The sequence below is a fragment of the Gallus gallus genome, chromosome 10, assembly GCF_016699485.2.
Source record: "Gallus gallus isolate bGalGal1 chromosome 10, bGalGal1.mat.broiler.GRCg7b, whole genome shotgun sequence".
Taxonomy (NCBI): Eukaryota; Metazoa; Chordata; class Aves; order Galliformes; family Phasianidae; genus Gallus; species Gallus gallus.
Genome location: NC_052541.1, coordinates 19,799,074 through 19,826,670, shown reverse-complemented (window position 1 = coordinate 19,826,670; position 27,597 = coordinate 19,799,074). Strand labels below are relative to the sequence as shown.

At 40.4% G+C, this 27,597-nt stretch overlaps 1 protein-coding gene across 6 annotated transcripts in view; it reads left to right on the top strand.

Annotated features, from left to right (window-relative positions):
- CTDSPL2 (CTD small phosphatase like 2) overlaps positions 1-27,597 on the top strand; it is a 39,186-nt gene that overhangs the window by 9,011 nt on the left and 2,578 nt on the right. For 3 of the 6 annotated variants that reach the window (XM_040706389.2, XM_025153866.3, XM_046899073.1), the window contains 12 exons: positions 6,684-6,892; positions 10,307-10,445; positions 12,337-12,486; positions 12,954-13,169; positions 14,285-14,363; positions 14,635-14,746; positions 15,330-15,416; positions 21,473-21,535; positions 21,632-21,711; positions 23,343-23,469; positions 24,293-24,388; positions 24,886-27,010. In XM_040706389.2, the coding sequence (XP_040562323.1) occupies positions 6,701-6,892; positions 10,307-10,445; positions 12,337-12,486; positions 12,954-13,169; positions 14,285-14,363; positions 14,635-14,746; positions 15,330-15,416; positions 21,473-21,535; positions 21,632-21,711; positions 23,343-23,469; positions 24,293-24,388; positions 24,886-24,951 (1,407 nt within the window). In that variant the 5' untranslated portion in view covers positions 6,684-6,700 and the 3' untranslated portion in view covers positions 24,952-27,010. Of the gene's footprint in view, positions 1-6,683; positions 6,893-10,306; positions 10,446-12,336; positions 12,487-12,953; positions 13,170-14,284; positions 14,364-14,634; positions 14,747-15,329; positions 15,417-21,472; positions 21,536-21,631; positions 21,712-23,342; positions 23,470-24,292; positions 24,389-24,885; positions 27,011-27,597 lie in introns of those variants that run through there. The other 3 variants (NM_001396383.1, NM_001012772.2, XR_003076932.3) reach the window with 2 other exon arrangements.

The following is a 27,597-nucleotide window of genomic DNA, read 5'->3' as shown; positions in this document are numbered from 1 at the left end:
ACAGCCATAAGGGTACCATTTCCTCGTGTCTCACGCATCTTGAAGTGCCAGAGAGATGTTCAACCAAACTGGAGGTAATTAGATTGTGAAATAAATAAGTGAAACGCAGGGCAGAACCAAAGAAGAATGTGGACATCATAGCATGTGTGAGGGTCGGTTTGGCTTACAAAACTTGTGCTGCTGTTGCTAAATTGTAGTTATTATACTTTGCATAATTGGAATATTGTTTAGAAAGCTCACACACCTTTCCACTGAACAGCCAGTGATGTCTCCTGTGGTTTTCATCCAGAAGATAAAAGAGAAAAATCTTTTAGTGAAATAAAAAAATATAGTTTGTTGTCATGGTGTGGGACACTGGTTTCAGGTGCGCTCCTGTGTGTGTGTGCGTGGTTTTAGTTGAAAAAGTGATCTGACAAAGGCATCACCAGAAGCTGCTGAAGATTTCTGTGGCGGTCAGAATTTCTGACATTATCCTGGCTGTGCTGCTCAGGAAGTGTTGGCCGAGCCGTTGGTAGCAGGCGTGCAACAAGAGGGAGATGACTTCCAAAAATAGGCTCCTGTGTGCCTGGCAGCGTGGATTAAATGTCCGTGGGGTGCAGTGTGTCCCTGGGCAGCTGCTGTGGCAGGAGCCCCTCTGAGCAGCGCTGCTTCTGCTGGAATTTGTCGCTGCTGCTTCAAGCTTGAGTGCTGCAAACTTTGATTTCAAAACACCTCAGCTATTGGTGAGCTCCACAATATCCAGGGATGACTAATGTAAAATTCTTGTCTTGGCAGCATCAGAGCCTGTAAATAATATCTTTCTGCTGCAACAGATTTGGGCTGCGTTCTGAGATTAGCTGTTCTACAATTAACTCGGCTCTCCATTTCTCTTTGTTGGTTGGAGTCTGACCTGAACTGAAAAGGCTGAATTAATGACAAGTGTGTACCCGTAGTCACAAAGAGAAAAATATCTTGGCCAGGAGGGAATAAACTTTCAGTTCCAAATACATGCAGTGTAATCAAAACAAAGCCTTGCTAGCACAGCAGTGGCAAAACAACGGTGCCTAGAAATAGGATTGTGAGCAGAAAAATACGGTAACAGCAAAATTATTTTCTTTTTAGGGCCAATTATAAAAAGCCTTCCTCATCCTCATTTGGCAAAATCTTGATGAGAACAATGATTTTTCTGTGGGAGACACTTTGACCTCAGGAAAGCAGAGCCACATGAGTGAGCCCCAGGTTGATACATGGAGGGACTGCATGTAAAAGAGGGGATGGAAGCCCAGGACCTCAAGCATGGTGTTCAGAATGAAATGCCTCTGTGCCCTGAGGGAGGCGGAGGAGAAGAAAAGGTGCTTCCAGGAAATGAGGGCTGTTAGGGGTGTGCATGGGAACATTTCAGTCACTGCCTGAAGCAGTGACTGAGTGCCTGATGAAGGGGCGTAGCAGCCCTGGGAGCACAGGTGGAAGCAATTCACCTCTGTCACCAGAAGGGATGGAGCCAGCTCTGCTCCTCCCTAACCTCGTGTGAGGGCTGGCTGCTGCGAGGGAAGCATCTCTGTGTGGAGGTTCTCTCCTTTGGAGAGTTCGGTGAGCTCTGGTCCTCAGAGAGGGGTATGCAATTCCTTCTTCATTTACCGGATTGTGACCACCACCTTTCTTGCATAATATAAGGCTGGTTTGAAGCAGCTGTATCTGCTATTGCCATTCTCTACAGGGTGTACTTGTGTTGTGCCTTTACTAATTATAATGGCTAATTAGGGTTTTGATGGAACCTTTGTTTTCTCCGGATTTGGTAACCACACACCAGCACTCAGGTGGTACGTTTGGTGTGTTTTGCTGCTTTCATAGACCACTGTCTTCATATTTTGCTCTTCCCTGCACTGAGTGGCATTACTTCAGTCTTCTTGACCCACGACTTCCCAGTTGACAGCTTTCTCTCACACGGGTGGTTGTAGAAAAACACGCCAGGAGATCCAAGAAGGGTGACAAGCAATATAGTGTGTTGCAAAATATGAAGTGCATCAGCTGGAATAAGATGAAATTACTGTAATTTTCCAGGGCAGGAGAATAAACTGGTTAAAGAAAGGCCAAGAATCTTTGAGAGGGAGACATCTCAACACCTTCAAACCAGCAAAAAGCATTTCCTTGAAGTTCGTGAAGTGGTGTGGGGCTGGTCTGCATGAGAGGCTCTGTCTGTGAGTGATTTCCTCAGCTGCACTATGGCTGTGGGTAGGGCTGCCACGATGCTCACCTTATCTGTCCTGTAGTTCTCCCTCCTCACCAGGCACAGGCTGATGTGATTTCAGTTCCCCTGGGTTTCCCATGGTGACTCAGACTTCTGTGTGCACTACCATGAGGTCAGACATTTCTTGAGAGCATCCCTAGTGCTATGTGGATGGAGTTCAGCCCCTTCAATGAACGTATCTCCTTGCAGATTTATTCCTTCCTACTTGAAATCTGGGTCACATTGCAGTAATGAGATGTGCTGATGAAATACAACTGGTATTATTTGTTTAAAAGGAGATTGGAGTCAACATTCATCTCAGTTGCTCTTTCTGTGGACCTGCCTGCTGTGATCCAGCCTGTGTGTCCAGGTATATTTGGATGAAAGAGATGTGATTTCTCAGCAGAGCTCTGGATCACTTGAACTGGTGGCTCTGAGGCTTCACGTTATTTCCCCACTCCAAACCCAGTGGCAGAAAGCTATTATGTTTGATAACAGCTCAGCTTTGTGTGCCCCGATCCCCTGTCTGTCTGTATCTGCAACACAAGCTGCATGAGTTGGCATTCCTGCTTAAAATCTGAGGAGTAAAGCAGTTGTGCTGCCTTCTTGGCTTTGCATAAGAACGTTCTAAGTGACGTTGTGCAAGTAGTGCAGGTAGAATATTGTGGTTGTTGCAATCAAATGTATTCCACACTTTTCAGTTTGTGTTGCAGGATGAATTTGTCATCCTTAATGGTCATCATCTTCATGATGGCAAAAATTCTTGTATGGGCACAGTCTCTCAGAGAGAAGAGAGCAGCTCATTGACTTCCTTTTGTCACTTGGACTACAGCTGTGCTTGGGCATATGAAAAAGTACTCCATTACTCTATGCTGCATCCACAACAGGAGGCTGATGTAATCCATGGCAGCAGAAGTCACTACAAAATGCTGAGGATCCCAGCACAGCAGGGGAGTTCTGCTCTCTTTGGGCAGCTCAGCCCTGGGGCCCAGCGGTGTGTGGTTGCTGGTGCTGGTGCTGCACAGCTGCTGGGGAGAGGAGCTGCAGGCAGAGCAAACCTGTGCCTGCGTGCTCCCAGCGCTCACCTGGCTGTGGTCTGAAGGGTCCTGCAGAGCTCTTCCTGTGCTCACAGTTGGAACCCATTGTTTGCAGTGGTGGCAGCTCGGTGTTACTGCTGTGTGCTGCCGTAAATGCAGAAATCATTTAACGCTGTAATTTTGAATGTTCTTGTCAGTTGTGTCTTCCTACTGTTGATCACTATTGTTCTTTCACCATCTTAAACCTTCTCCTGCATCGGAAAATCTTAAACCCTGTAATTACGTGTGCTGTACCTGATTTTCTTTCAATATTTTTTGGAAAAATAGTTAAAACTATAGTACCAGATGTGGTGGGAAAATAAGTCATCATGAACTGAAGAATGTATGGAGATGGGCTCTTATTTGGAGATCTGAGTCACTCGCAGGGATTTCTGTCCCATAGGTGCCCTATACCTGTGTGTGGGATGACGGCATGATTTATGGGCAGTGAGCCCATGGGTAATGCAGAAAACAACCGGAGTCATTCAGTGTTCAGTATGTTTGCTGTTCATGGATTTGCTTGGCTTCAGGCTCGTGATGTTAGGGTAATACTTCAGTATCAGAAGTTGATGTAAAACAATTGTGCTGTTACACGGTGAGAATTTTGAGCTGCTGGAAGGATCCCGAAAGAGAACGTGCTGGAAAAGAAGTGAAGGGACAGGAATTAGTTGGTGATGGTAAGCAGCGTCCTGCATACAGTGAACTTTGGAGTTGTCCTGGCTTTGGCTGTAGTGCAGCTCCTGGCACAGCGAGCGGGTCCAGAGCAAGGAGGTCAGCCTGGCGTGTTCCCTGCAGCCGTGTGTGCACCCATTCCTGGGCGGGAGGAAGGCAAGCAGTGGGTAAGTGGAGTGCAGGGCTGGCTGGCACAGCAGGAAGGAGCCAGGACCTTTGGTGGCTGTGTGAGGGCACTCCTAGCTGGTCTGGTGGAAGTGTTGGTCTGCTTGCTTCTCTGTGCTGCAGCCCTGGTGGCATCCTTGTAGTATAGATGGAAGAACTGCCAATGCTAACCAAATGAGAGGGTGCTTTCAGGAAGGAGGAAAAAAAATAAAAGAATTCCTGAACAGGCTGATATGGCAGCACATGAACTTCCCTTTTCAAAGCGTGGAAGGGCTGGAGCTCCTGGGAGAGTTGTAAGAATGTTTTGAACATGGCAAAGCAGTGTTGTTTTTCTCTAACTTTGTTCCAGCACATTGCTAACTGTTTAGCTTGAACGTTGATATATTTAGACTCATTGGTTTAAAAGTTTAATGGGCATTTTCTGTCTCAGACTGTAATTCCTGTTAGGACCCAGTCAGTACTTCTTCCAAATATGTGAATGCTGAGAAATTCTAACTGTATTTGGGAATTTTTTTCAGCCACCTGTGATAGTGATTTGGTTAACTCATGCTGCTTAGTCAATGAGAATGTGCTAAAAAACAGTGCTCTTCTGAATGTTTCCAAGGTATAAATGTCTTTTGTTTTTTGAGGTACCCATGGCCCTTTCTGGCCATTGATGTTCAGTAATGTCTTCAGTTGCAGAAGGAGTTCGTCCTGCTTGGTGCAGAAGTGCAATAGGAGCACATGTCTGTTGTTGTGGGCTCTTCCCAGCAGAATTTAGCCACAAAAAACATCTGGCAGCAACTTGTAAGGGAGCAAAGTCAAGATCCAAGTTTTGATAACGCATTTATTTTGCTTCTTTGCATAAGAATGTTGTTGTTAAGTTTTTTCCCTCGTTGTAAGGAGGAGCAGAAAACCGGATTTAAATCCTAGTGGATGGTTTTCATTTTTCTGCATGCAGTTGGATCTTTTAGACTAAATGCGAATTCTGTTACAAATATTAATACTGAAAGTATACTCATGTGGGCTGTGAGTTTTAATGACTCTGTTACTAGAGGGCTTAAGGTTACAAGTAGCCAATTCTCATACATTTAGACTATGGTTTCTGTTTTCTCTCCAAACTCCTGCAATATCAGCCCACCTCTGCCATTGCTACAGCAGTCATTTTGCTGCCCTGACTTCACTTTGTCCTTGCTGTCACTGCTGTTGTGTTCTGTGCTGATGTAAAGTGCTGGCCATGTATGTACGAAAAACCAAGTCCTGTGCTTGTCAGCAGTTAGCACAAATATCACATGTAACTGAAATAGTGAACTCCTGGCCAAACGCCTTCAGCACTCTTTCTGCTTTCTCAGAAACATGTCATTAGCTGTGGTGTTCTTAGTTAGCTGGAACAGCTATCATTTGAGACTGAGATGTACCTGACTGCACACCAGCCCCAATGGCTGTGCTGTTCAGGCTGCCCATGAGCAGCTGTGTCACTGCTGCTGGCTGAGCCGTACCTGCACCACCACTGCCTTTAACTAAACAAGAAAGCAGTTGTTGCTACATTACCCATATTTTAGAGTTATCGACTGTTTATCTGTTCAGCAGTAAGGCACCTGCTAACAAAGGTAGCTTCTAATTCCTGTTGTGATAAGAAGATGCATTTCTTGAAGAAGAAATAGCTCTGTGTTGTGACTTCAGCTCGGACATTGCTCTTAGTGGCATTTCAGCACATTGCAGCTCAGCTGGGTTTCAGTGCAGTACAACTCAGAAGGATTTCTTGCTGCTCCTTTTCTCTGCTCCCGGTCCAGCATGGGAATAATATTAAGCACGTGAGTCCCATTCAGATCATCCCGAGTACAAGCTTCAGCTAGCTGGAGCAGGCTTGTGTGCAGCCCAGAAGGGCTGTTATATTTGTGCACAGGTTTAACTATACCAGCAGTCCACCTGAAGGCTGGAGATAAATGTGACATGTTTTCTGAAACGGCCTATTGCTCTGCCCTAATAAATATTGCCTTTGCATGAATCTTTCTGTGGTTTAATCTCGTTCCCAAGTAGAGCTGTATTGAAGATCGATCTCAGGTTCCTTTGTCCGACTGCTGTATCCTCACCCATGCTTCATGCATAGTCTCACTTACGATTCCTTCTTCTGTGAACTCTTGACGTAAATTTAGATTTATGCTTTGTCTCAAATTTAATGTGGAGACTTGAAATGATGTATTGTGAGGAATGTGGGGCTGGAAAGCACTGCCCAGGTCGTTGCGTCTGGTCGTTGGAAGCTGAAGACAGCAGGCATTATAAAATCCTCTCTGTCTTAAACCCAGAATTTTTTGTTCCCGCTACTCGGAGTGCGGGGTTATGCAGAGCCCTCATTGATCTGATGGTTAGATGTGTTTGCGGCCAGATTATATTCATTTGTTCTTCTGCCAGCGTTGTGCTCCAGCTTCAATAGCTCTTCTTTCATTTAAATGAGGCTGTGTATGTATGGGGGTAGAAGCCTGCTGCATCAGAACGCTGTCAGTGTTACATCACTTCTTCAGTTCATGAGCTGAAGCCTAATACATTTCCTCAATGACTAAGTGCACTTGCTTTTCCCTTTGTAGCTTTACATGTGGTACACATGAAAATGAGGCTGAGAACGCGGAAGGCTTCTCAGCAATCAAATCCCATTCACGCGCAGCGTGCTCAGAGGGCAAAGAGGAAACACTCGGAGGTGGAGGAGAGCCTACCTGTCGGCGGGGGAAAGCCGCAGAAAAATGAGACGGGCCTACTGTCTTCAATCAAAAAGTTTATTAAAGGCAGCACACCCAAGGTACGGTGTCAGTGGGTTTCTTCTTTGGTTTGTTAATTGTGTCAGATTCTAGGAATGTTTCTATTAGGAGTAAATAAAAATGTGTAATTGGAAAGGTAAAGGCAGGGCTAAACCACTTAATCTCATCTGTCTTGGTCCAGACAGAAACCAGTGCTTGCTAATCTTCACGTGTTTGAACGTGCTGAAAGGAATTGTTGAGGGAGAGCTCTGTATTACTTCGATAGGCTGAACGTAACCTTGCAATTGCTTTAATAACTGCTTTATTCTGTAAGGAGGGGCCAGCCAAAAAAAGGCTCCATTCAGTCCCAGCAATCCAATGCTGACATTATGTAGCTGTAAATTGAAGGAAAACAAACAAACAAACAAAAAACCTCAAATGTGATAAAACCTCAGATATGGTATCATAAACTGTATGGTTTAGAAAAACAAAAAGATTCAAATTCAGGATCATTTTCTGTTTTTTGAACCAAGTGTTGACAGGATAACTTTGTAACAAGGTGAAGCTAAATAATTCTAATTCATATAACAATATACTCTTAAATTGTCACAAATATTGTGAAATTTAATATTTATTATGTTAATTACTTATCATGGCAACACTGAGGTGCTGACAAAAATACTTCAGTAAAAAGTAACTGGTTGAAGCCACTTATGTTTCATTTGTCATTAAACTGGGGCAGCAAATGCATTTTACGTGTAGCATCTACAGAGCACGACTGTACAACATTTTGCCTGCAAAACCAAAAGCTGAAACATAAGCAAAACATTGTAGGTAGGAATTTTGAGATAAAATATCTTGTTTTCTTTGTCTCTTTAAATTGCCAACTTCTCTCTCCCATACCTTTGAATTACATTTCATTCTTTTGTTGACAGTTTTATTTAAAAAAAAAAAAGTCCACGTTTTCTACTGTTCCCTTTCATGTCCTCTCCTGTGTCTGTAGCAGAACTTGGAGTGGCTCCAGTGGCATTAGCACGGCACGATATTGATACTGCCGGGCTATCTTCCAAAGCGCTAATGACTTAACAAAGTAGTCTTGTGGCTGCCATGGAAACATTATGACTCTTGAGATAGTGCATGTGTGCAACTTGCATAGCAGTTTGTTTATGGGTACGTTAAAATCTCAATCTCTGCAGAGATGATATGGATTTATGGCCATGTCTTCAGAGCTGGTGTATCTTGATGATTTTGCTGATAGTTGTAAGTCGTTTATCTGAAGTGGTATAGATGGCTTATTGGGAATATCCCTTGAACAAACAAAACTGAAAGAACAATAATGCCGTTCCATTGGAGAAATGAGAGTCTGACGTGGCTGCTGGGCTGCGGGTGCTGCTGGGTGTGCTGTTGGGGCCTTCCAAATCATGGCCCCCATGGAAGACAAGAATAGTTGTGGAATATGAAACAATGGTTATTTACAACATGACAGATCTGATACACCTGAAAGACCAATAAGTGCATGTGTACAGGAAGCACTGTTAAAATGTTGAAGCTTTAGAATCTGAAATATTGTGGAATTTGCCATTACACCAAACTTGTTTGATTTGGGGAGTTGTAGCACTGTCACAAATGGCACTGACTGCGTGTGCTGTCAGGACTTTCTGGCCCAGTTTAGGCCATTCATTCATGCATAGAAACTTCCTGAAAACACAGCAAAAGTGAACGAATGGGTCGTGGAGGTGTGACACTGCCGTGTTCCTTATGGCCCAGTTACCGATAATAGTTGGCTGTATTGAATCATGTAATTCATACACGTGAAGTTAAACAAGCTCTTAATAGGTATATTTAACTTAATAGGTATATTTAACTATGTATCTGTGCAATACAGTTTTCACTGTATGAACCAAGTAGAATTACAATCTTGTATGTAATTTCATCTTTAAATTCTAGCAACAAGCCACTTGAACTCTGACAGTGTTGTTTGTGATAGTGTCAGTCTCTCCTTGTCTACTGATTGATGCTCATATTACATCAGTGTTTATTAGTGCTTCAGGGCTTGTTTCTTGTGTTTTTTTCCCTCTGCCCTTCTCCATGGCACAGCCCCTGCCTTTTCTCTGCAGTGGGGCAGTGCCTTTTGCTAGGCGCTGTGCGAAGGGCAGTGGGTTGCTTTTAGAACTTAATTCATTTCTCCCTTTTTTTTTCCCATGTTGAATTTGTACAAATGACCAGGAAGATGAGGAGCTTTGCTGCTCTTTTTTCTATTCAGTGAGCCATCTGTTTTCTCTCATTATATGAATTCATGGTATACACGATATTATTAATTGTATGTGGTAGTAATTAGACTATTCTCACCAAGGTGTTTTGGTCACGAAGATATTGCCAGTGGGAGCTTTTGGGATGCGTGGTGCTCACACACATTGTCTTCCACTACAGGGGTCCATGCATTTCTGTGTCTGCCAGTATTTCTTTTAGGTGCTGCACTCTTAGCATAGGCTTTAGATCAGTTTTTCTGAAGGATCAATTTCGTTCTTTTTTTTTTGGAGCAAGCAAACTGCTTTTTTCTTTACTTTTTAACGATGTGAAACTGCTGCTCCAAGAATGGTAGTTTTGTAATTCTGGAATTGACATTTTAGTTCACTTTTATATGCTCAATGGCCTTGTTATTTATTTTTGTATTTAATTCCATTCATTTTGCTTTGTCTCACACCCTACCTGTCAGTGTAGTCTGTATGGTCATGATTTAGATTTTAGATTGCTACTGTATTAATGTGCAGTGGGTGCTTGGGGGAACAGGGGGAAGAAACCTGTCTTAAGTGGCTGTCTTAAGTGGCCTACACATACACCAGTGCACAGAAAACATGCAAAAATGGATCTTTCTATACCACTCAAGTGTCACAGAGGAGAACAGTAGTTCACTTAAAGGTAAAAAGAATCGTTGGGTCGCATCCCTTTCCTGTAATATTTCTAACAGCTGTGTTTTGCCACGTGCCATGACACGCATTCAGTACTAGCCAGGTATGTACTTGTATGCAGTTTTGCAAACCATTTTATGTAGGGGCATGGTGGAAAATTTTATGCTGGGTATTATTGGGCAGTTTACTTCCTTTACATTTGAACTGCTAGAGAAATCAATTTTCTTACCATTTTATTGTCATGTTTCTACACTTCCCCAGCTCCACAGCACTGAAATAATTATATATTTGCTATCCATTAAAATAGTATTTAAAGGCAATTGTTGTACTTGTAATTTCTGTTGTACAGTTTTCTCTCCCAATACTTTGCTGTGTACCTTGAGCTGTGTCAGTTTAAATGAGTTTGAAAATCCAGCTGGTCAGATACACATTGTGTATTCTGCTTCTGGGTGTAGGACAACCAACGTGTCTTTTGTGGAACTTTCCCTATCAACAAGTGTTCTGTATTGTTCAGTGGAGAAAAGAGGCACTGCTCAGTATATTTCTTTTCCCCTTTTCTGTTTTAAGGAAGAAAGAGAAAATCCTGCAAAAAGAAGTAGAATTGAACGGGATATAGATAACAACTTGATCACATCCACACCTCAAACAGGAGAAAAGCCTAATAAACAGATCTCTCGAGTAAGACGGAAAGGTCAAGTGAATGGAGGTTTGTAAATGTTCTCATCATACACTGTTACGTGTGAGTGGTGACTCAGTGATCTTCCAGCTGGTAACTGATACAGGACACTTCTTCGTTGCTAAAGGCTGTGAAATGCTTTGTGATTGACCTCAGCAATAGCAAGGCTGAACTTAGGGTAGCAAAATAAGATTTCTGTGACTGTGAGTGCAAGTTAAAATGGCTGTATCTGATAAGTAATATGATCTTTGTAAGAACTATGTCAGTGTAGGGTAATAATCAGCTGGTTTGGAACTTTTTTTTTCCCCCAAAGAAGAGCCATTAATAATTATTTTATTTAGCCCTTCTTCCATTTTCCCACAAAAGTGAAATATTTCCCAACTCAGGACCTTTGCCATAGTAACCAGGATTCCTTAGAGATAGAGAGCTCTTGTCAAACATGTAGACAGGCTTCTGTTGTAGAACCATAACAACATGCAGATGGACTGGGACCTCTGAAGGCTGTCAGCAGCAGTCCTTCTGCTTCTCCCCCAGCAAGCTCCATCCAACTTGAGGAGACCCCTAACTGAAGTTCCAGCAGGTTCCTCAGAGCCTGGTCCTGTCAAGTTCCGGATCTATCAAAGGGTGGAGGTTCCCCTGTTCCAGTGTTTGATCACCTCACTGTGAAAATTGTCTTTTTAATACCTCTCATACTGACAGGCTGAGATACTTGTGTTAGATAAAATATTCAATGAAAATTAAAGTGTCAGCTGTGGTTCCAGATCTGACTTAAAAAAAAAAAGAAAAAGCACCACATTTTTTAGGCTTCTTTTCCTAAGGAAACAAATCTTCATGTGTTTGTGCTGCCTGTCAGTGTTCCAGTAACTTTGGAATCCATTGTCTGGCGTCTGCCAAGTTTCATATTCCAACATAGTTTTTAAAATCAGTAGCTCCAAATGAGTGACTTCAGTGGTGGGTGGGTTACAGGGTGAGAGAATTACCTCCTTGGTTACTTGTCAGATATCTGTAACATGATTTTGGGAGTATTTACTGTTGCTAATTACGTTTTTTTTTGTCTGAGAGCTAATGGGTATGCACTTACAGTGTGATGCATGCAGACTGCTTAAAGGTGAAAGAGGAACTGTTTGCTTATAGTATGAGGTATGCACATAGAGTGCACTGAATGCATGTTACTATCTAACCACACAAAGTTGTTGGTAGATATTCAGTAGCAGCGAAGCACTGAGTTGCAGCTCACACACCCTACATTTTATGTAAAAACAACTAGAAGTGTGAAGTACTTGTGCAGCTCCATCAGGCTCAGCTGAGTTCTCAGCTCATGTGCACAAAATGCATTTGCTTATGTCCATATGGACAGACATCTCAGAGACTTGTTACTGCAAAGTAAATAACTTGTCTTGTTTTGGGCTCAGAGTGATGTCTTGGATCTCACCCATGAGACAGCAGTTTTTAGTTGTAGGGTGTGCTTTACGTGCACGTTTATAGAAGACCTTAGTTGTTATGTGGTATGTTGTTGTAACAGAAAGATTTATTTATTATTGTCTTTGTTATCTTTGATAACAGCTAAGAATTATTTTACTTTATAATTGCATTTGTGTGTTTGTTGTGATGGGTGTGCAGCATTTTAAACACTGCCATCATCAAGCACACGTACAGGATTAAAGCTTCTATTAGTTGTTCATCCATAACATAATCCTTATGACTAATTACTACTTCCTTATTTGAAGTGTGAAGAATCAGGTGATTTTGAAAGCTGGCATTGTGATTTTGGGTTGATACTAGATTGCTAACCCTTTTTTTTTTTTTTGCCAACCAAGGAGAGCATGTATATTTTCCAGTAGTGAAAATAATGACAATATAAGAAAGGCTGTAACTGTGAAACAGAAGCGTGGTACTACACTTCATAACTAATGTTTTACAGAAGCTGGAAGTTATGAAATGACAAACCAACACGTAAAGCAAAATGGGAAATTGGAAGATAATCCTGCCACAGGCAGTCCCCCGCGAACTACCTTACTGGGAACCATATTTTCTCCCGTCTTCAATTTTTTTTCACCAGCAAATAAAAATGGTAAGCATTATTTGGAAGCCTGTGGTCTTAAAGCTAAGAATGATGTTGGTTGGTGGTTTTTTTTTAATATGAAAATGTTGCTTTTAGTGGCAGTACACTTTCATTCTGATTTACAAACCTAAAGCTACTACTTTTGGAGAAAACCTCCTTTCCAATTCTTAGAAGGGTTATTATTAATAAAAGAGAGAATAAGCTTATATTCATTAGAACATTTCTTTTGTACATGTAAGTACCTAGCAGTGTACTTCTTACTGGAAAAGTATAATAAAATACTGATTCAAAGTTCCTTGTCCAAAACAGACATTTGTTGTGGTTCTTTTGGTTCTTATTTTTCTAACATGAATCAGATAAAGCTATCTTCAGTTATTCTGAAGCATTTTTTTGGTATTTAGTAATGCTGATCAGTATTCTGTTAGGTACCTCAGTGTAAAGATAATGACTGTGTGTATACTGAACTCTTAATTCAGGAACATCAGGATCAGATTCTCCAGGACAAGCTGTTGAGGCTGAAGAAATAGTCAAACAGCTTGATATGGAGCAGGTAGATGAGATTACTACGAGTACTGCAACATCAACCAATGGAGCAGCTTACACTAGCCAAGCAGTGCAGGTCAGATCTACTGTCAACAATGGTTTAGAAGAAGTAGAAGAAACAAATGATCGTGACCTGCCACCACTTACAGGTAAGAAATGCATGCTTATGTTATGCTCAAGTCCTTGAAGCTGTAGGTAATTAGCACCCTTAGGGAAGTCCTAGTTCCAGAGTTTTCTATATATGAATATTTCATGTTTGCTTAAAGCACGTAAACAGTATTATCAGTTCTTATGTTCAGCAGACAGAACATTTTTATGCATCAGAGACACAGCTTTTGCAAATCTCGTGTATTTTCAGTACAATTTAGTTGACTTCATAACATTTGTTCAAATGAAAACAGACACTGAAGAAGAAAGATGCTTTTATTACTGTTTACTCCTCTTCACACACACATTAAAAATGCATACCCTAGACTTGCTGATCATGAAAGAGAAAATTGTGACATTTTAGTACCTTACATTAGAATGACATGTTGGGATGAATAAGAACATAAAGATCCTACATTAATCGTCCATGTTTTCTTCAGAAGACTCATTGTAAGTCTTTTTGGACAAAAATAGTGTCCATAAAATTCAGGGCCCACATCAAATACTTTACAGTTACCTAAATCTTTGCCAGATCCTGAAAATGCTGGTAGCTGATGAGCACTGAGATTTATGAGGACTACTTTGGAGAGAGTGCATTTTAGCTCTGAGTAAAAGGGCTGATGTGTGATCCAGTTAGGACCTGTGGATCAGCTCACCCTGTCTGCATCTAAAGCTCCTGTTGCCTTGCTCTGATGGGCACTGCAGGCATGGGCTGGGAATGAGCTGCAGATTGAAAGGTTTGTGCTGCTTTCCGAGGGCTGCCTTGCACAGGTGTTCCTCTGTGGCAAAAACTCCAACAAATGCTGGGTGGCTGGGCTGTGTGCCCAGGTAGTTCACAGTGTATGGATGCTTTGCTTTGTAACATGGACAATTGCAGTTAGAAGTTCTGTAGGGTGGCATGAATCTCTGAGGAAATGTGAGAAGCTGTGCAGGCCATTTCAGGAGAAGTGTGGGGACTGGCAAGGTGGGGCTGAAGGGAGATTTTCTCACTGTTGCTTGAAGCATTCGTGTATAAAATGCAAATTCTCACTTGTAAAAACTTCACTAATAAGACTAGCTCTTGTGTTATTTTTTTGTTTGTTTTATTTTTGTTTTGGTCATTTTCATTGAATTTTAGCACCAGTATCTCCAGACAGTGGCTACTCATCAGCTCATGCAGAAGCCACCTATGAAGAAGACTGGGAAGTCTTCGATCCGTAAGTGCTGATATTTGTGCTTGAAGTGTAAAAATGATCACATTGGATATTGGATTAATAAACTGTTATTCGAGTTGCTACATTTTTTTTATTGTGGTAATGAAGTCCAAAATATCTCAACTTGATGCAAATACATATTGATGTATTAGTGTTTTTTGGTTTAAATTATTTCTCATGTGGCCTTAAGTATTTTAAATATTTACTTGGGCTAAAACGACACCAATTTAATAATGCATATACATTTCTACAACAAAATCTGTATGCTTTCCAGATACTATTTCATCAAACATGTTCCACCACTAACAGAAGAACAACTTAACAGGAAGCCAGCTCTTCCACTGAAAACAAGAAGCACACCAGAATTTTCATTAGTTTTAGACTTGGTAAGTATCTTTAGAAACACAAAGCAAAAGCAGGAGATACGCAGCATTTGATTTCTGCTTTAGTAAATAGGAAAATTCAGCTTTGTATGGTTTGCATCAAAATGGGCCAGGAATGAATCTTTTAATTATTACAACATTATTGTTTGGCCACTTTTTAAAATATTTATAGAAAATAAATTTGTCTTTAGAATAATTTATTTAAGTCTCTCTGTTTTGGAATGTTTTTCAGACACCGTTAATGATGTCAGGAACGTTATCATGAGTGATGTCAGTTGGTATGTCCTCCAGTGGCCATATCAATGGACAGATGATTCAGAGTAGTAGCTGTGTATTTGATCTGAGTAACAGGATAAACTACAACGTTAGAAGACCTTCTTTAATTATGCCACTTCCATGCAATTCTAAGTGAATGTTTTTTAAATTGCAATAATAATGAAAGAACTCCATCAGGACAGCACTGACACAAAAATTATCCAGACGAAATAAACTTACCTTAAAAGGAACATCTAGACAACTGCTCTTATTTTCAACATTGTTCTCTTAACTTTTCCTTACTTACGTACTATCTTCTAATTTTTTCTAGGATGAAACATTAGTGCACTGTAGTCTAAATGAATTAGAAGATGCTGCACTCACTTTTCCAGTCCTTTTTCAAGATGTCATTTACCAGGTAATTAGCTTACATCTGTATGTACCTTTTCATTTTATTTAACGTGTGAATTCTTGCTGTGTATATTCGTTATGGTCCTGTCTGGAGAGAAAAGTAACTGTGTGGCATATACCAACTTGTCTGGGTGTCAAGTTCTGCAGGGTGGATTATCCGCTACTAGAAATACTGTGGAGCACTGCTTAATGCCTCAGTGTGGTAATGTCGGTCACTGATTCCAATTGTAAACAATCATTGCTAAGAAAGTGTAAATAATCTTTATAGCAGCAATCTTCAGCAGCAACATTTCTCCTTGCCAGCAGGTGGAGGCAGGAACACTGAAACTTTAGCCAGTATTATTTCCTGGGTGCAGCTTCTCATGGACTGTTAATTTTCTTCCCTTCATATGGAAAACCAACTCTCATTGGTTGATCATTTCTTTCTGTAAAGAAGACATCTTCCAAGCCTGATTAACTAGCTTCTGTCTGGATCATTAGTCTTGCTGTGCCCTCCACCAGTGCTAGTTCTACCTCTTTACTCCCAGAGAGTCTGCTTGGTGCTTAGAGTGACTTTGATTGTCTTGTGGAGACTGCTAGATTTAGTCTTTTGTTCTGCTTTAGGAGGTATTGTTAGTTACGTGTATTTTACCTTGACGTACCAGAGGAGCAAGCATGAGAAGGAGGAACTCTCTTCCAGCAACTACCAAAGATGCTGCACTGACCCAGGCTGTTGTTCTCAGGTCCTTTTGTGTGATGTACCTGGGAGTAGCATCAGCTTCCCCACCATGTAGTTCGCACGATATTGGACCCCACTGTAGTATCTTTGGAGAGTGAGCCAGTCATCAGGCACCTTAAAAGGACACTTGTCCAGGTATTTTTCCTGATTTTAAAAATGTTTTTCTTCACTGTTGCATATAAAAACCCTTGGAATCTGAAAAGCTGAAATAATTTTTAAACATGGATTTCTTATCTCTTATTTGGTGACAGCCATGCTTAGTTTGCTTCAGACTGAACTTGGAAGGAGCCTTAGAATTCACTCTTTAGACGTTCTTGACATTGCTTACAGAATCAGGAAGACTAAAGCTTCATTTTTTTTCCTTCCCTCACTTAAGGGATCTTGGTATGACTGAGTATTTCTTTCTAAACTGTGGTCCTTTTAGTGATTGTATGTCTAAATGAGAGTGGCTGAAGTTTAACCAAGATTTTGTCTGTAAGAAATTGAAGCCAATGGAAAGATTGACTCAATGGTATTTGTAAATGCTTATTTAACAGCACTGTATCAAGGGCTATACAGACACGGATACAGTAAAGTTTCTGTGCGGGTCCTAGATAAGTTTTGTCTGAGCTTTCTCTAGAGCCTAGCTTGGAATTACAAAGGAGCAAAAGCTTCTTGTGGGTCTGAGAAAGTCAGAAAGTAAGCCACCGGCTGTGAGCACACTCCTGGTCATTATATTCTAGTTACCTGGTTTTACATCACTCTGGACAACTTAGAAAACATTCACCTCTTACTACATAACGGATAATAAGCAAGACGTATATATTAAAGATACAATTAAATTCATGTTTAGCTGGAGTATAATACACAAAAAGATTAATTATCTTGTGCAGTGCCAGTTGAGGCTTGTTGATATCACGTGCCCTTTTTAGCACTTTCAGCCAATGAGTAGCCATTGGTCAGCTTTTACAGTGTCTGTCTTTTGCTTAGCGATTTGACCATTGCTTCCAGTATAGCACCATATTAATTCCATCTCTGTGTTTCACTTTGGAAGTAATTCCAGCTGCCAACAAAGAAGCAGGTGCTAAGCTGTTTCAGCAGAGTTGAAGTCAGCAAGCTGCCATATATAAAGCCTGCTGAAAACAATACCTAGTGTGAAAGATGCATTTCTGAAGATACTTTCATTAGTATCAAAATATCTACCACTTCCGTGTAGGTTTCCAGCAATATTAGACAATTACTTATTGCTTTCTTAAGAGAGTTAAACCTAGCTCAGTATGCATTTGCTGTCTGAATGGCTGATTTTCCTTGCAGTAGGACTGACTAATAATGCAAAAGTGAACCTGAGCTCTTATCATTTTGATATTCTTACCCATCTAAAGGCATCAATACGGTGCTCTTGCGCTATTCGTGTGATGATAAACCAGGTACTTTCTCAAGAAGATGCTCCAGAATCGACCACTGTAGAGTAAGACAACAGTAAGAATCAGATTGTGTATGGTTTGAGAAGGCCTGTTATAATGTATACCTAAAGCTCCATCGCTGAGCAGCGAGTTTCTGGGCTGGGAATTCAGCTCCATTGCTGCTTATTTCAGTGACTGTATGTGGTAGCCTGTTTTTTTAAAAAAGCTATTGAAAATAAGGGCTTGGCTGTTTGTAAGTTGTTTCTCAGAACTTACCATGGGGTGTGCAGGAAAGAGTATGTAACATATGAGCACAAGGCAGTGTTCTTCTGACTTAACAGTTGCAGTGCAGTTCTAGCACTGGCATATTTTTTTTCAAATCTTTGGGTGGGTCACATAAAGTCACTGATTTCCATTTAAAAAGAAAGGAGATCTGTAAGATGGGTGTAGTTGTGCTTGCTTATTTCAGGTTGTTGAGACAATCAATTTGTCTGTGTTTCCTCAGTTAAAAAATCTCTAGATTATACCAGTGCTTATGTTTTGGATTCAGTGAAAATACAGTATTTGGAAAGCTGAAGTTTTAATAAATAATAAACCCATTAAGCACTATCTCACATCTCACTGTAAAAAGTGAACGTTCACCTCTCCTACTGGAAATGAGATTGTCTTACTATTTGCATTATTGTAACACTTTGCAGTAAGCTTATCTTTGTAAGAAATGTGTCTGCTTGTTGGCTTTTTTTCTTTCTTGGTAAAGAGGCTTTTGTTGTATTCTGTTCCTGTTGTTGGGGCACCAGGTGCCAGCCAGGAGCTCATGGCAGCACCGCTGGGCACGTGCCTTCCATGCGCTGTGCCCACGGCAAAAGGCACCTGGTTTCAGTTCTTCGGTTTAAATACATCTTCACTGATCTATCGCAGAGTAACTCACTTTGGTCCTTGAGAGATGTTCTGGAAGTACACAGGCGAGTTGTAGGTTATTGAATACAGCGTTATGTGCGTTCCATCTTGCTGTCACTAGAGGCTATTTAGTTGCTTTGTTAATGTAGTGGAATGAGGCAAACGGTGCTGGTGAATTCTGGCTCTCCTTCCTAATGAACTCTCCACTCTTTTCTCTGAAATACCTGAAAGCCTTTGGTGCCTCAGGCAGCATCCACAAAGCAGTCTGCTCTTAGGTCAAGAATACTTCATTTTAGTTCTGCAGAACCTCTGGAGTCATACTTGGTGGGAAGACATGGGGAATATGCAAAAAGACAAGGAAGCTGAGGGACAAAAAGGGAAAATGCTGATGTGTCCTGTTCTGCTTTAGTTACTTCATTCTGCTCTGATTACCTGGTGTTCTCTCAGCTTGTTCTGGCTGGAGGTGGTGATGTGATTGCCTTCTGCTCTGCCGGAGTGCCACAAACCACTAAAACCAGAGCAATGAATTTGCCATCCATGTCATTACCTGTGTGTATAAAGCATAACTAGAAATGCATCACCTAAAATGAAATGCTTTTCCCTGGATTTCTTGTTTGTGTTCGTACCTGAACTTCTTAGATATTAAGACAGCTGTTGGATTAAGGTAGATAAACACTTAAAAGGATGTGTCAGTAGTCTACAACAGAACACACTGAAAGATGTTGTAATAATCCACAGACTAAACAAACAGAAAAAGAAAAGAGAAAACACGTGCACTGGACCAAGCAATCATAACCACTCCTTGATGTAATTGAATGATTTTAAAAGTCATTCAGCTGGCCATTGTTACAAATAGAACTCAATCCAGACTTAAAATGAACAATGAATTGGATACTGACTGCATTTATAGTAGCGGCAGTTGAAATACTGGCACATAGCTTCCTGCTGTCGTTGCTAGGAGAGTTTGTAGAAGAGATGGTAAAGAGCCTGTTTCTGAAATGACATCTGTGCTTCTTCCATCAAAGAGAGCAGGCTTGTCAATTTGAAATCGAGCTCTTGAAGAAAACTTTGTACCAAATATCATTCTGCTTGCCTGCCATTATTTGCAACTGTTGCCCCATGTGCAGTGAAAACATTAATGTCCTGTGACTCACCTTCAGTTTTCAAGAGTAAGATTTGGGTCCCAGTATAAAAAAAAAAATATTTGCTCAGGAAAATCACACGAGTAGCACAATCCCTTTGCATCCGCAGCAGAATGCTTACTTTCCCTTAAACTCAAGATTACAGCTATAGAAGATCCTGGCTGTGCTCCTTGCTTGCTGTATGTAGGAAGAATGTTCAGAACAAACAACTTGCACTGAATTTGCAATCGCAGATAATTTGAGTGTTATTTAGCATCGGTTCACCTGGAGACTCCGAGTTATTTCATTACATTTGTCTTTGTGATAAGAAATCACTCATCCAGTCTTTGAGCGAAACCTCACTGCCTTAGCAGAGCTGAATGAGATGTCATTTTCAGAAGGAATTCAGTCAGGAGACATATGGCGTGAGGACATGCTTGTCATCTCTGCATGCAGACAGTTGGCTGTTCAGGAGCGCCTTGGCTGGGTGGAGCCCAGAAACCCATAGAGCACAGGCTGTGTCTCCAAGCGTTCTCACTGGGCAGGCCAGGGGATACCTGCAGCCTGATACTGAGCTGCCCAGAGGGGGAAGGGGGGCAGATGCTGGTTGCACCATCAGTGAATGTATCTCTGTACGCTAGACATGGCGATGCTGTGAGCAGGTCTGACAGGATTGCATGCTCCTAGCGTAGGAAAAAAGACAATTTTTGTTACCACAGTAACTTGTCACTCTGCAAGCTTAAATCAGAGCTTTAGATGCTTCAAGAAAGTAATAAAAGCCTTATTCAATGTTAAGCTAAATAATGAAATTTTCACTGGTTTAGAAATACATGCTTTCTTTAAAGGACTCAGATCTGTTGCCACCTGTGCTAATGATATGGAGCTGTATTTATTTAAACCACTCATCTTTTCTTTCCTTCTGTCTGCTTATAAATTTGATACAATTCAGTTCAATTAATGCAGATCCTTATTAGAGATTTAGTTTTGAAAGTAAATTTAAGCCGATTCCTAACTGTTGTTAAAAAATAATTGATAAAGCTGAAATCAGCTTAGTTTAAATACAAGTCCAGTACACTCCCTTTTCTTTCTGGATACATTAATGAAACATTTCTCAAAACGATGTAAATCTGTATGTGGGCAATCTGTGAATCAAGAAGACAGGTAAGGTGATAATAAGGTTATTGTTTTCGCCCCTCAGTACGTGTCCTCACCATTATGCTCCACATGTGCCGTGGTGCTGGGCCGTTGCCCTGCAGCCATAGATCCATGCAGGTGCCTCCATGCAGCCTAGGTCATGTTCTGTGGATTCAGTAACAGCAAGAAGAGATGCCAGCATCGCCTATCGTTCTGTCTCTTATCCAGGGTCTGTTTTGTCACAGGGAATAATTTGAGGGTCTGTGCAGTTCTTTTCTGTTGTGTGAATTAACTGAGCTTTGGATATAGCTGAGCGCAGTTGTTTGGGTTATTTCTGCCACTTCTGACACCCCCACATTCAACGTGCAACTCTTGGTAGAAGGAGGTTATTGGGAAGGTCGTTGATATGCTGGCATACATTATCTGGTAATGGAACTGATGCTGCCCAGCTGCTGAAGGCTGATTTAAAATGGTCAGTCAAAGCAGCTGGTTTCAGTTTTCTCTAAGTAATCTACCTTTTATATTTAAATTAATACTTATTTTTAAGCATAGTATAAATAGTTTCTATCACCTTCTTTAGTGAAGTTGTTACGCCCGGTTTTGCCATATTGTGCTTTCTTTTTTAGATGCTTAGGCCTCAAGCTGATTTAATTTTGATGTCATTGAATTATTATTCTGTAGGAAAGTAGTATTTGCATTTTCCTGAATTCACGGTACTCATCTTGACATAATCTTTACAAATCGATGCTCAGTGCTGTGGGTGATAGCTGCAGTGTTTTGGCTCTTTCAATGAAGTTCATCTCTGCTTCAGGTGTACGTCCGGTTAAGGCCGTTCTTCCGAGAATTCCTGGAACGTATGTCTCAGATTTATGAGGTAAGAACAATTTAGAATTGCCTTTGACTTTTACTTTTAAATTACATTCACGTGTTTATATCTAATATAATTATTGCTTTCTCCTCTTGTCTGTAGATCATTCTTTTTACTGCTTCTAAGAAGGTGTATGCAGACAAATTACTGAATATCCTAGACCCCAAAAAGCAACTAGTCAGGTAAGATACCAAATGGCGAGCATACCTGTTGTGGGCAAACAAGCCCTTCTTTCCCAACAGATGTGAAGAAGTTCTCTTTACAGTTATCTTTAAAAAAGCTGTTTCTTAGTCAATTACAAAACAATCTGTGAGTTTTGTAGTGGAGATATTTTGGTTTTTCATTTCTTTTGTTAATACTGAGCTTTGTTTGGAAGAGGTTAACAGTTCTCAGGAGCGGGGCCTTAAGACATGATGATGAATCCTATCAGATGAGTTTCTGTGTTGTCCTCATCTGCAAGGCAGACTGCTACACGGGAAAGTTGAAAGTGGAGAGGGGGTTTCTCAGGGATTCATTCTAAATAGGGTATTCTAATTAGGGGCATGAAGAGCTGCACTTGGCGGTAGTTACAACTGTAAGTTCAGTACTGGGGTGTCGTATTGCTGGAATATCTGAGCCTGCCTGAAGCGCACAGCCAGACAGGATGTACAAACAAGTACAGTATTGGTGCATACAGACAGTGAGTCCGTGTACATCCGTAACGTGATGTTTTTTCCTCCAAGGATCTGATACTTAGGATTGAGGACTGCAGTTTTATCTGTGCTGTGAACAGGAAAGGTAACAAAGCACGCAGGCAGGCAGTATGCTAAGAATGTTCAGAAATTCTCTGAAATTCATGCGGTGCGTGAATGTGGCTGTGAGTCATGTGCCTCTGAGAAGCTGACATCAGGGCATGATGAGTTCTGACATGAGCCTAACAGTGGATTTGTCAGGCACTCCACACGTGTGACTCAGAATCTATATATACATTCATTCGCTGCTGAGGCATCAGCTTATTTTCTTCCTTAGCAACATTAGGAACTCAGCCCCTTCATGAAAGTAGTAAGCACACTATGTACAGCTACTAAAAATTCCACTGAAATACATAAGCAGCCTTAAAGAAACTGCATTGTACTGTTACACCGTAAAATCTGAAATCTATCCAGTTCACAATTGATTTTTAATTATGATTATACTGATATTTCATGAAATTTGTGTTATTCCTGCTCTTTTTAATGAGTTCTTTTATTCTACCAATCAATTTACTAATTAATTAGTAATAAAAGAGAATATACTAATTGGAAAGGAAGAAGTTGATGGGATGTTTTGGCCTCGAGGCTTTTTTCAAGCTCTAAAAACTGAAAATAGGTTAATTGCAAACAGAGGTAACGTCAAAAGGAGAGTGTTTCATCCAGCACTTCCCAATGTCTACTGGAGTGTTTGGAGCAGAGCAGAAAGGACAAACCTTGTAAATTGGTTTGAGTGCAGACCTCATCCCTGAGGTTTGGGCCTCGTGAAATAGTTTCAGTATTTTGGGATCCCTCTGTCAGTTCATCTGCAAAAAGGGTTAGAAAGTAAGACCGCGGTGACAAATGTTTGTTGCATCTGAGCTGAGCTTTCCTGTGTAAATACAAAACAATTGCCTGCAGAACTAGATCAATATAAAATCAAGTTAACCACTAATTTTACCAGCTCAAAACGTGGGACAGTTTTTAGAAATGTGGTCGGAAGGGAAAAAAGTGGACAACATTTGGCAGCACTAACTTCTCTTTTTCCCTAAGCCATGTAGATGTTGCAGTTTCTCTCATTAACGAGTGTTCTAATTTAATCACAGGCATCGACTTTTCCGTGAGCATTGTGTATGTGTACAAGGAAATTACATAAAAGATTTAAACATTCTTGGTAGAGATCTTTCAAAAACGATCATCATTGACAATTCACCGCAAGCCTTTGCCTATCAGGTAAGTGTGCTGCCATCAGCAAAGCTTTTGGATGTGGGAAAAGCTTTCCAAAGGAAGGCAGTAAAACTATCTACATTTTACACTTTGTATTTAAGTTTACAAAACATACTTAAGTTCAAGTTTACAAAACCAGTCGCTCAGGTTTCCTTGCTCTTCTTGTGAACAATCAGTCAAGTGTAAACGCAGTGCCTTACAGTAGGAACTAACTGGAACCAGGCTGTGTTATTTTACAGTTCAGCTTTTCTCAAGAAACTGCCAGGTCTGCTAAGACTGTCCCTTGGAAACTTCTGCAGAATTAGTTTTCTAATGGAGTAATTTAGGACAGGTGGCTGGTTGGGTTCTCACGTATGAAAATTGCTTACAATAAATGCTATAAAGTTGCACTCAGATTTTTCTGGGTGTACTGTATAGTAACTGTAACACTGCTAAAGGAGTGCAGGCTGTGTTCTCTGATGTCTCAGGAGCAGTAAGGGCCTCAACACCAGAAGCCCATTTGGCTTCACTTTGTTTGCACAGACTGCAGCCAGTGCTCAGTTGGTACCTGTGTAGTTTGAACATAAAACTTGATCAAAATGCCAACGCTTCTCAGTGCAACAGAACTTCTGCAGCTAGTTCTATTTCAGCTTTGATGTGGAAATTTTTGTGATGGTTTATGCAAAGGAGGGAGTCGTTGCAGAAGTGATTTTTAGTACAAACTTTAGAGGAAAAATGCATATTAATGAAGTTGAGCTTGGAAACCTTTTTCCTCAAAATGCTATTTCACAAGTCACATTTTTAGGTAACGTAAGTATAAGTCATGTGTTGATGATTTTTTTTACTTTAGCTTTCAAATGGAATTCCTATAGAAAGCTGGTTCATGGATAAAAATGACAATGAACTCCTAAAATTGATTCCATTTCTGGAGAAACTTGTAGAGCTGGTAAGTCTGTCTCTCCTTTATTTGCCATCCTCACAACTTGCAGCCCGAGGCGTTGGTTTGTTCTTCCAAACAGCACCACGTCCTTTGAGATCCCGAGTGGCTGAGACTGTGACTGCTGGAAGGAAAGCGTTACTCTGGGCAGTAATGGAACGTTTGTACAGGGGCTTGTTTACATAGCAAAAGGCAGAATGGTGTCATTTCCAACTGTGCTTTCAATCAGAAACTGGAAAATGGTGGCATAAATTATAATGGAGAATTTATAGAAATCTAGGTTAAATAATGCCCGTTGTTGCCTTTGTTCTTAAAATGGAAATAATTTGATTTCTAAATTGTCGTGAATGTTGTGTAGCTGTTTTTGTGAGCCTCTTGTAATTAGAAACATCCACGGCTTCCATTTTGTTATACTAATTCACAGACATTGGAGGTTTGGCCCTGCTATAATCCAATCCGTAGATGTGTTCGTTCTTCTAACACCCACATGTGTGTTTTCCCTGCAGAATGAAGATGTCCGACCTCACATCAGAGACAGATTTCGCTTGCATGACTTGCTACCCCCAGATTAAGCCTTCGGTCTGATTACTGGAGGGGGAGAAAATGCAGGACCCTTTTGGACTGAAACAAAACATTGCCATTACTGTTGAAATTTTGCATTTTTGTACCCCGTCTTGCTTTTCTTATCTTTGGTGCCCAACAATAATCAAGGGTTACAGAAAGAGACTTTATATATCTGAGATTGAATACAAACAGTACAATACAGTACAACGCAGTAGGGAGGCTAGAACAGAAAAGTCTTTAGAACTAGTGCGACTCCGATGGAATTTTTTTATGTACAGGACATCTGCAGTTTATAAAGAATTCTGTTTCTGCCACCAGCAGTTTGACCTGTAGAAACACAGGATTTTATGATATAACAGAGATTGAAAAAAGACTCTTCTTTTCTCTCTGTTCGGTGCTCTAAGTGGGTTTGTAGCCACTTTTCTGTTACTTTGGAGATTCTCATTTCAACAGGAATGGCCAGTAAAAGTTGTTTTTATTTTTCCTGTTAAGGTTTATAACCTTTTTACACTTTTGACCTGTATTAGATTAGAATTTCATTATGCATTCCTTTTAGTTGAGGCGCTTCATAGTTTTTCTGGGAATAGCCAAATTTTCTTAGTTTTTTATTATACAGTTGAATGGCCGTTTTCCTGCTTCGTCTGCCTGCATACTGTATATTTGTTTAAAAATATTCTCTAGTTTTAATCCATGTAAGTTTCATTTAGAAAGAAAAACCCTGCATTTATATTTTGTTTCTGTAATATTCTACTGTAGTTGAAATCTTTTCAAAAATCAAGAGACTGGCTAGATAAGAAGAATATAAGAATTACTAATATTCAGAATATTTTAAACCATTGTGATGGCATGTACCCCGGACAGACAGACAGTATCTTGCAGTGGCACAAACAGCCGATGGACAAGGAATACCTCAGACTATGCTGTGCATGCGAATCCTTAAAGGAGAATTAGTGTGGTCACCTGGTAGGTTTGATGCAATTCCAGTACTGCTGCCTTCAGGCTCCTCCGCGAGTGAAGTGTTCTGCACAGGGGCTCAGTGTTTAAGATGTTTTGCATGGGCTGGTGGTGCCTCTGCTACGCTGCTCTTCGTTACAATCAGTTCTAAGCGGTGTAACAGCGAGGGTACCTGGCAGTAACTATGCACAATCCTGTGGTACAGCACGCTCCCATGCCGCCAGCGCAGTCAGTCTGCTATCATAGTGGTTTTCTATGCTATATGGAAATAGTCTTTAAGCCTGGGTTCTCTAATGCAGCTACTACAAGAGGTTGATATTTTTATAATGGTGTGTAATCTCCTGTTCAGGAGGCTTTTTATGGAAGGTATAATTTGTAAAAGTTAGGATGCTTGCCTCTCGACTGCATTAACATGCCACAGGCTCAGACTGTTTTTGTGTAAAAGATGTCACAGAACGGCACTTTTTCTAAAGAGAAGTTTGATATTTTGTATGCTTGTTAAGAAAGTACAGTATTGGAAATTAAAGGTGGACAACTGATAATTGAGAAGTATGTCAATTAATTTTTTATGTATATTACCTGTTTACTTGTACAATTTTATTGTACAAATTACATGCAGCTTCATTTTCAAATGAGTCCTTAAAGTAAGGAAAATCTTTTTAGGAAAACATTTAATTTTTGTATTTTTGATTTTAAAAGGCATGAGTTATGTCAACTTTTTCCAGTGTATTAATGAAGATTTTAACTTTTCATCAGGTTGAGTGTTTTCTTACTATATTACCTGTTGTGTATGTAGCTAGCACATTGTGTCACTGAACTGTTGAAAAAGATTAGCATGTAGAGCAAGCCTGTTTTGTGGAAAATCCTTCTTCATTAAAAAAAGCATCATGGCAGATTTTCTGCAAAAAAGTGAAAACATTTGCAATTCAGAATACTGATTTTTTTTTTTTTTTTTTGTATTTAAAGAAAGGTATTTTGCTTGCAGGAAAGAAATACTACAGATTCATTTTAATGAGAATCTTTTAAATGTATTTATCTTTAGGGCATCTGGGCATCTTTACACTGTTTGTCTTATGTCTTTATTGAAATAAAATGTACATAACATGACCTTTATATATGCTTTGCGCAGACGTGTGAACCTGTAACCATCCCCGCTCCCCCTGTTTTATGTTGATGAGATGGTTCTGGAAATATTTATAGATTCTGAAAATGGTCGGCTTGTATTTGAATTGCTTCATGGTTTGCCAACTATTTTTTAGCTGTTCGTTAAAATGTAAATCTAAATCTGAGATTTTTAATTAGTTTCAACAGCGAATCCTTGTTTAGCGTGGAATTCTTCCAGATTCCTTTGAGCAATTTACACCATAGGACTGCTTTACACATCACCAGGCTACCAGAAGGAACCCGTTTTTGTTCAGTAGCTCATAGCTGTTCTCTGATTGTAAAAAGAGATTATCATCTGTTCAGATAACGTCCTTACACACGTGCGTCCTATCTTTGGCTAAAACCATTATGAAAGTGCTTTCTTTAGTTAAGGAAACCAAAGCATACATTGCACTTTACAGCTGTATCTGTGTTGTGATTATCAGATCAGTGAGGGAAACGGAAATGTAAATTGGAGGATTTAGTTCTACATAGATGCACAACAAAAATTACAGAGACTGCTTAGTAAACATATTAAATATTAATATTTTAATGTG